The sequence below is a fragment of the Trypanosoma cruzi genome, genomic scaffold, assembly GCF_000209065.1.
Source record: "Trypanosoma cruzi strain CL Brener 1047053516699 genomic scaffold, whole genome shotgun sequence".
Classification (NCBI taxonomy): domain Eukaryota; phylum Euglenozoa; class Kinetoplastea; order Trypanosomatida; family Trypanosomatidae; genus Trypanosoma; species Trypanosoma cruzi.
The window spans coordinates 571060-580466 of NW_001849572.1; the positions used below are offsets into that span (position 1 = coordinate 571060).

The 9407-nt window shown below is 52.8% G+C and overlaps 1 protein-coding gene and 1 pseudogene across 1 annotated transcript, besides 6 other annotated features; both read left to right on the forward strand.

The window, feature by feature from the left end:
• Positions 1–2637: part of a sequence feature (areas not merged during assembly with more than two copies in the genome that could not be assigned to a particular haplotype) that runs on past the window's edge.
• Positions 51–92: a microsatellite.
• Positions 130–149: a microsatellite.
• Positions 1062–3476, forward strand: Tc00.1047053503717.120 (trans-sialidase, putative; the record flags this gene model as incomplete). The annotated part of the gene is made up of 1 exon (XM_807608.1): positions 1062–3476. One exon carries the CDS (start codon positions 1062–1064, stop codon positions 3474–3476), a length of 2415 nt encoding a protein of 804 aa, XP_812701.1.
• Positions 2638–4077: a sequence feature (heterozygous, non-Esmeraldo-like haplotype).
• Positions 4078–9407: a sequence feature (areas not merged during assembly with more than two copies in the genome that could not be assigned to a particular haplotype).
• Positions 4521–4542: a microsatellite.
• Positions 6095–8026, forward strand: Tc00.1047053503717.130 (annotated as a pseudogene).

The following is a 9407-nucleotide window of genomic DNA, read 5'->3' on the forward strand; positions in this document are numbered from 1 at the left end:
GGTTGTCGAAAGGAAATTCACTGCCCTGTGAGTTGCCGTGTGTAGTTTTGATTATTATTATTATTATTATTATTATTATTATTATTATTATTTGCGTGTTGGATGAGGCCGCTGTGGGTGAAGACCTCGTTTTTTTTTTTTTTTTTTTTGCGTCGGTTTAGGATTTTTTTCTGTACCTGCATCTCTGTTTTCCTGCCGCACTGTTGCGCCCTTTTTCCCTTCCATTTGGGGGCAGCTGCGGGTGGATTTTACATGCCATGGAGTTGTGTGCCGTGCTGTCCGGTGTTTTATTTTTGCCTGTTCTTCCTGCGTGCACGCGTAACCGATGCTCATGACAACAACCCCCATGTAAACGCCACCCCTTCTCCATGCTGCTGCTGCTGATTTGTGTGTGTGTTCTTCTCATCCTTCTCTCCGTGCCCCTTCCTAGACAGTATGTGTAGCCGTGATGAATGTGATCACTGGCCGTCTGCTGTTGTTGTGTGCCCTCTGCGTGCAGCCAGTGAATGGTGTGGTGGTGTTGGCTGTTCTGAAACAAGTCTAGATGCTCCGGGTACTCTGTCCGGAGACGGCAACAATCTTCGAAGTGAAAAAAAGACCATTGGTGGCAATGGAAGAAACAACAGTAAAAAGGCTAGTGGCAGCGCGTATGTGTTGCGAGGGTAGGTTGTGCCCTTTTGCATTTCGCCGGTTAGTTTTTGTGCGGGCGTTGTTCAGTGTGTGCTGACACGTGAAGAATAAAGAAACACCCGCCGTGGCTCCTGCTGCTGCTGGCGGTGGCAGTCGCTGTGTGTTCCCGGTGCACTGTTCTTTCATCTCCTGTTCCGTGTGTCTGTGTGCGTGAGTTGTTGTTGTTGGGAGTGACTGCGGCGCGGATGATGGTGCCACTCACTGTGGATGGGTGAGGATGCTCACTGTTTCATCCTCTTTTCTTGGCATGTTTTCTCTATATTTCTCTTAATTACACACGAAGAAGGCAAACAAGCGCTAATCGCTATTGTGAAATTCGAAAGCTCTGAAAGGACCAACAGCACGCACACAGTCTACACACACATATTTATATGCTCTCACGTGTTGCTGCAGTGAAGGCACCCCGCACACACAACCGTCGCCGCGTGACCGGATCCAGCGGCAGGAGGAGGGAAGGGAGAGAGAGTGAGCCGCCGAGGCCCAACATGTCTCGGCGTGTGTTTACTTCTGCGGCGCTCTTCCTCGTCGTGATGGTGTGCTGCAGCAGTGCGGCAGCGTCTGATTCGGAACTTTCAAAGGGCAAATTGTTTGTTTGGAGAGATACGACAGGTGAGGGAACGGTGATTTTGCTTCTTTCTCCAAGTCTTGTTGAGATGAATGGTGATGTGTTTGCCGTTGCCGGGTCGCTGTCCACGAAGAAAGATGTGGATGAAAATCAAGAGAATGTTGCTGGGGTTGCCTCGGAGCTCCTGACGTGGGCTGATAAACAAACAAGCAAGGAGTTGGATAAAACTAAACTGAAGACACAAGTACTGGAGGAATGTTCTTCTGGAAAAGCGGAATGCCCCGACCAAGCAGTGGATCGGTCTGGCACCAAAAGCCGCACGGAAGTACGTCTGGGTAAACCAACAACAGTTGTGAAGGGAAGTGATATTTACATGCTTGCTGGAATGTACGAAAGTGCAGTTACCATTGCTGCTGGGGAGGACATAACAGGTGAAGTGGGGCTTTTGCTGGCGAGAGGGAACGTCAGTGTTGATGATGGGGACCGTAACAAAAGAATTTATTGGACTGATGTTGACGCTCTCCCGATCACTTCTAATACCGAACAATATGGATATGTGACAGTACTGCTTGGGAGCGGTGGATCGGGCGTTAAGATGAAGGACGGTACGCTTGTGTTCCCTATGGAAGGCAAGGTGTATAGGACGGAGAAGGCGAATGGCAAAGATGCAGCTGGGATGGGATACACTGTCTCACTGTTCATATACTTTCCGGATAATAAGAGTTGGAAGCTGTCGAAGGGGATGTCAGCCGATGGCTGCAGTGCTCCCTCCGTCGTGGAGTGGGAGAAGGACAAATTCATGATGATGACTGCGTGTGATGATGGCCGCCGCAGGGTGTACGAGTCCGGTGACAAGGGGGATTCGTGGACGGAGGCACTCGGGACACTCTCGCGCGTGTGGGGCAAAAAACGGGATAAAAACGTGAAACTCGTTAGAAGCGGGTTCATTACAGCGACGATTGAGAACAGGGATGTGATGCTCGTGACTCTGCCGGTGTATACCAAGGAGAAAGATAAAGAAAATGTGGAAAAGGGCGTACTCCATCTTTGGCTGACGGACAACACGCACATTGTTGATATTGGGCCGGTATCTGGGGAAGAGGAGGATGCTGCCGTCAGCTCCCTGTTGTACAAAGTCGGTAATAATAATCAGGAAGGGTTGATTGCACTGTACGAGAAGAAGAAAGAAGTTAATAATAAAAAATCACACGATATGGTCTCTGTGCGCCTGACTGAGCAGCTGCAGCGGGTGAAGGAGGTGCTGGCGACGTGGAAGAAAGTGGACGAACGTGTCTCCCAGCTGTGCATCAATCCAAGTGCTGCGCAGGATCTTTCAACTGACACTGCCTGCAGCGCTGATAAGATCGCGGATGGGCTGGTTGGCTTTTTGTCCGGCAACTTCTCTGGGAACACATGGAGGGACGAGTACCTCGGGGTGGACGCCACGGTAATGAGCGGTGCAGCAGCGGCAACAGAGACTTCGGATAACGGCGTGAAGTTCCGGGGAGCGTGGGCGGAGTGGCCTGTTGGCAGTCAGGGGGAGAATCAGCTGTACCACTTTGCGAACTACAAGTTCACTCTTGTGGCGACGGTGTCCATCGACGGTGAGCCGAAGGAGGGTCCCATTCCAGTGATGGGTGTGCGTGCGGGCAGTAACGGAGAAAACAAACTTATGGAGTTGTCTTACAACAAAGAGAAGAAGTGGCAGGTGCTGTGCGATGGCGAAGCGAACGAGGAGCATAGCAGCGTTTTGGGGGCAGAGAAAACTCAACACGTGGTAATTTTGCTGCTGAACGGCAACCATGGCTCCGCGTACGTCGATGGTCAGCGTGTGGGGAATGAACCGTGTACATTGGGAAATACGGATTCGAAAGAGATCTCCCACTTCTACATTGGAGGGGATGGAGTGAGCACAGACAGCAAAGAAGGCGTGTCTGTGACGGTGACGAACGTCCTGCTGTACAACCGCCCCTTGAATGACGCGGACATTGCTGCGCTCAACACAAACAAAATTTCCATTCCAAAGACAATGGCAGGGGATACTTCTTCATCTGCGGTGTCTCGCCCGAATCTTCCTGCTGAACATTTGGCGGCAGGAGCAAAGGGTCGAGGTACCGCTCGTCCCGGTAGAGCACATGGTGATGATGGCACTGATTGCGGAAGCGGACTGCTGCCATCGCTGCTCCTTCTGTTGGGACTGTGGGGGTTTGCGGCTCTGTGAGGAGTGACTGGCTGCCACGTGGGACACTTGCGCCCTCCCCACCACCGACAAAGACACACACCTGGCAATGAATTTCTCTTTTCTAAATAACATTTATTAACTTTTTTCCCTGTTTGCTTTTTTGTGCGTTTTAAATCTTTTGTTGTGTTTGCGACTGTGTGTCTTTTTTTCAAAATTCTTTTCTTTCTTTAAAATTTGTTTTTATTTCCCATTCCCCCATCCCACTTTTTTGCTTTTGGGGGCAATCACTATGGACGTTTTTTTCTTTTCTACTCTTCCCTCTTTAATTGTTTCTTCTGCACTCTTCCTGTGAGGGGTGCCGTGTGTTTCCCGCCCAACTGCTCCACTCGCACACCCACCGACACGCTCATGACGACGGCCCTGTGCGCCTCGCCTGCTGCACGCATGAGGAGGGGCCGCGACGAACGGCGCGCTGAAGGAGCCGTGACGTGTGGGCGTGCGACGAGGGCCTGTGGGGCGGAGCACACATTTCTTTCCCTCTTGTTTTGTTTTTTTGCGGCCAGGGCGGGCAGACACCCGCAGCGCCACACACACACAGCCACACCCTGCCGCCGTGTTTTCTTTTCGTTTTGTTTTCTTTTCGTGTTCATTTCACGCGCTGGCAGTCCCGTCAGCACTTCTCTCCCTCCTGATGGTTTTTCTTTTCTTTTGCTGCGCTCACTCTCCCGATGGAGTGACGCGACTCCCGTCATGTCTGCGTGCTTCTCTCAGTCCCCACACACAAGAGTGACTGTGCTCTGCAGGCCGCACTCGCACGCCGATGGGAGGGCTGAGGGGAGCAGCAACACGCAGATGACCCCATGAAATATAAACGATGTGCGGACAAATGGAGGGCCAGACGGTTGAAACACACGCAACCATCTTTTTAATTTTTTTTTTCGGGCAAAATATATGCAGACAGTTTGGTGTGGCCACACGGCAGCCAGGCGAATTTTAAATTTGTGTGGAACAGTAATGGACGATTTCTTTTTCATTTATAATTATTTTGTGTGATGGGGTTTATATAAGACGAAGGGGGACGTTTTTTTGTTTTTGTTTTTGTTTTAAATAAATTTTGTGTGAATTGCCACTGCTTGGGCGGCAGTGCAGTCATGAGTTTGAGCGGTCTTCTTGTTGTTTCTGCCATGCGTCTCTGCTGCACATTTTTGTTGTGCGTCTCTCCACATACTCTGCTCCCTCTCTTCTACTTCTTTATTGCTTTGTGTTTCCGCAGGCACACACAACCACACACACACAAGATGCACATTGCAGTGGATTTGAATGCTCCTTTTGCAGTGCATGCTGGCAGTTGCGTGTGGCGGCTGTTGTCTCCTTCCGTGGCTATGATGAGAAGGGAGCAGAGGGAGTGCGCAGCCCGAGTCTCTTTTCCTGCGGGTGTGGTGCACCGCGTGTGACTGCGCTGAGTTGGGCTCCGTGTTCCATTGAGGGCGGGATGGCTGGAAATTTTGGTGGCGCGTCATGGATGGATGAGGGTTCGCTTGCGCGTGTGGCTGGTGTGGTGGCCGCGGGTTTTTGACATTTCTCTGGGGCTGTAGCGATGAGCTGGGGGAGATGGTGGTGGATGTCTTCTCCTCCTGCATGGTGGGTGGCTGCTGGCGTTGTGTGCCTTCGTTGCGTGGATGCCGTCTCGTGGTGTGTGAACTGTGCGGCTGGGCCTGCTGCCCTCTCCTCATGTTGTCTGCTCTCTCTCTGTATCCGCTGCACTCCGTCCCTCTCCCTCCTGTTCCATTCCGTTTCTTCTGGCTCACGGATCGGCTCACTGACTGCAGCGACTCCACTACGTGTGATGATGACTGCGATGGTGACGATGGTGATGGTGCGGCACCGTGTTGGTCCTTGCGCTCTCGTGCTGCTGCTGCTGCACGTCCGTGTGCGTGACGGCTGCTGGGAGTGCTGGACATGTATCTGGTGATGCGGATACGGTGGTTGTGCCGGTGGATGTGTCGTGTGCTCCGAGTGACGGCAGCCTGAGCTATCGCGTGCGTGTGTGTGTGTGGGCGTGGAAGAAGTATTCTTCTGCCAGTGCTGAGGCTCAGTATGAGAATTATACTTTTAGTGGCTTTGATGTGCGCATGCACAGCGGAGATGGTGAGCTGGGTGCTGTGTGCCATGTGGCCAATGCGCTGCACACATGTAGCAACTGTGCTGCCAGCTGTGCAACGAAAGAGGAAGGGGCCACCGTTGCCTTCACGATGAATGTGACGACACACAAATACGCCGGCCCTTATGAATTGCGGTGGCATCAAACTTCTCCCGATGGAACCATCCATCCGCTTGCACGGAGCGGCGATGCTGACCGGACGGGCATCTGTCAGTTGCCGCCACCCCGTGAAGGGAAGGATGACACAAAATCTGGTGGGACAACTGTGCCGCAAGTGAATGCTGAGCCGGCACGTCAAAACGAGGATTGGCGACAGTCTGCCGCGGCTGACGCAGCCAATACAGTCGACCAGAGTCCCGCATCCAACACGGCGACCAACACGTCCGAGACGAGGCCTGAGTTTGCTTTTGTTCGGAACACAGAAGTAGCTCCGGCACCATCCAGAAGAAGGCCCACGCCTGTCACCGAGTCGAAGGAGGATCCCATTGATGATGCGATGAGTGGTTCAATAAATGTTGAGTTGCCGCGGGGAGTCGATCTATTTGTGCCGCAGACGACGCTGGTGCAGCCGAAGGATGGGATTGTTCCAGTTACGACGAGGGATTCGTTCGCTTCACCCTCTCTCGTCAGTGCTGGTGGAGTAATTGCTGCTTTCGCCGAGGGTCACATGGATGCCGAATATCAAGGTGGTCAATTAAGTAAGCCCTTTTCTTCTGATGTGGTTGCGGGGTGCATCGACTCTGCGTGGAGTTTGTCCACTCTTGTTGGTGAGGTCAATAAAAGGATACATGGAGGGCACACACTGTGCTTGGTGCAGCGGAGGGAGAGGAGAGTTTGGGTGTTGTGCTCCGCCCCACAACACTCACGAAGGGCAACGGAGTGTTTCCTCTTGCGGGAGGCTCTGATGTGTCCTACGAAGGTGGGTGTTGGAGAGAGGGCGGCTTGGAGCCGAAACTGGTTGTGGGTGATGTCACGAATCCCACGGGTGGCAAGCAGAGTGGACGGATCAAATGTGGCGACCCCAAACCACTCTCGAAACTGACCTCTTCCGCTTCTCACGAGGGTGACTGGACGGAGTTTATTGCTTCTGGTGGCGCAGGTGTTGTGATGGAGGATGGCACGCTTGTGTTTCCTCTGATGGTGAAGGATGAAGCAGAAGGCGTTTGCTCCATGATCATTTGCTCGACGGACAACGGCAGTGCCTGGGCGCTCTCTGAGGACATTTCCCTGCGGAATGCCTTAGCCCCGCGTCACCGAATGGGAGGGATCACTTCTCATGAGTGTTGACTGCGAGAATGGCCAGAGGGTGTGCGAGTCGCGTGACATGGGGACAGCGTGGACGGAGGCCATCGGGACACTCTCAGGCGTGTGGGTCAACGCACGATCAGGGGTCTCCCAGAAAGAAAGCCTGCATGTGGATGCCCTCATCACCGCAACCATTGAGGGAAGGAAGGAGGGTCATGCTGTGCACTCAGAGAGGGTAAGTCTCGGGGAAGAAAAGGGCCACTGCGCTCTACCTTTGGGTTACGGACAACAACCGCACGTTTTCTGTTGGACCGGTTGCCGTGGACAAAGCTGCGGATTGGATGCTCGCCAGCACCCTGCTGCACTCGGATGGCGGTTTGCATCTTTTACAACGGAGGGGCAACGGTGAGGGCCGTGTCATTTTATTTTCCCGCCTGACGGAGGAACTGAGTGCAATCAATTCTGTCCTCAGTACTTGGGCACAAAAGGACACTTTCTTCTCCAGCTTGTCTACACCCACGGCGGGTCTGGTGGCGGTTTTGTCCGATGCGGCCAGTGATGGCACGTGGGACGACGAGTACCTTTGCCTGCATGCGACGGTGGAGGAATGCAGTGAAGGACAGCGATGGGTTTCAATTGACGGGACTTGAGTCCAGGGCAATATGGCCTGTGAACAGTCGGGGTGATGAAGTGCGTCATGTATTTTTGAGCCACAACTTCACACTTGTGGTGTCGGTGAGCATCGAAGAGACTCCGAGTGGGAACACTCCTCTACTGACTGCGATGCTGGCGGACACTGCGTCCAATCGTACCGTGGGACTGTCGTGCAGCCACAATAAGAAGTGGGAGACGGCGTTCGAAGGCAAGACAACAACACGGAGCAGCACTTGGGAGCCGAGGAAAGAACACCAAGTGGCACTCATGCTGCAAAGCAAAAAGGCCTCCGTGAACGTTGATGGTCGGTCGCTGGGGGCGGAAGAGGTGCTGTTGACAGGCGAGAGGCCACCTGAGGTTCTGAGGGTTTGCTTTGGCGCGTCCGTTGGGCACGAATCCCACGTGACGGTGACGAACGTCTTTCTGTACAGCCACCCACCGAACTCCACTGCGATGCGTGCACTCAAGGAAAGTGTCCCCGCTCCGACAAGGGAAGCGGCCCCGACGCCACCCGAGAAGATTCGAGTAGTTGACAGCGTCAGAGAGCACGTTGCTGGGGATATTACCGAAGGAAATGAATGGGCAACACGCCCCTGGACACGAATCCCCACTACAAACAGTCACCTTGCAGGGTGTGGAGCGGCGTGAGTCCCGACGACCACCTCGCCTCTCTCAACGACGTGAAATTGACACTGCGTGATTTGAGCGGTGACAACACCGTGCGTGTGTGCGTGTCTTGTGTGTTGCTGCTTCTACTGGGATTGTATTTGGGTGGTGGCAGTCTTCTGAGCCAAAGAGTGTGGATTAGCGACGCCTCACGGAGAATAAATGCCGCATTGCCCGCGCATTTTTACTTATCTTTTATTTCTTTAATGTTTTTACTTTTAAATGCCTTTTTAATGCAGTTCAGCTGTAGTGGTAAGTATTGTTGTTTTTTCTTTGCGTAATGTCTGGTTGCTGCACACTGTAATGAGCGAAGTGTTTCATCCTCTTGGTTGTTTTTGTTTTTGCCCACACGCGGTGCCGGCCCTGCGGCTGTGCGTCCCATGGACTGCACGAAAGGAGGATTGAGGAGAACAGGCCGGATGCCGCATGAAATGTGAAGAATGTTGTGTGGGCTGGTGGAACAGTGCGATCTTTTTTTCTTTTTGCTTCAAATGTTTTTTTTTTTTTTTTTGGTGCGGAGAATATTTATATAAAAACAGTCGCTTTGTGCTGCTCAGCACATGAAATAAAAGTCCAGCAGCATCAATTTTTCCATTAATTTTTTTGTTACTTTTGGGAGTCATGCCGGACTCCCACCCATTCTTTTTTTGTTTTTTTTTTTAATCCCTGCGGCTTGTTTCTGTAGTTACCGTATCTGCTGTCACTGTGTGTCTTTGTATCCCGTTGAGTGTTCCTCTGCTGACTGTGCAGTTGACATGCCCCGTTCTTTTTTTTTCTCTTCTTTCCATCTAGAGGCATCGATGGCCCACGACGACGATTGTTTGTGCTCCCCATTGCGATGGCACTGGGGTGACTGGGCGCCGGCCTGCTGAGTGCACTCGGACGGGAGCGGATGTTGTGCGCCGTGCCTCACTGTGGGTGTGGGACGCCACTAGCCGTGCGGAGAGAAGTAAATGGCTGTGCGGTATGTACTTGGATGCACCCCTTTCGTTGTGGCGGTGTGTGTGCTGTGCGCATGGCACTATCTTGCGGTGTGACGTGGATGGCGTTGCTATTGCATGTGCCCTTGTGCATGCGCTGTGCGGCGGGCTTCTCTTCCCCATGACACCGCCCTTTTGTGTGGGACAGTGGAGGGAGTGGAGATGTGTGAGGGTGGCCGTTGTTTTCGCACATTTGTGTTTTTCCACGAAAGTGAAACCTCTCGGCAGCCTCTTGCAGCACCAAGCCGTGGATTGAGAGGCTGC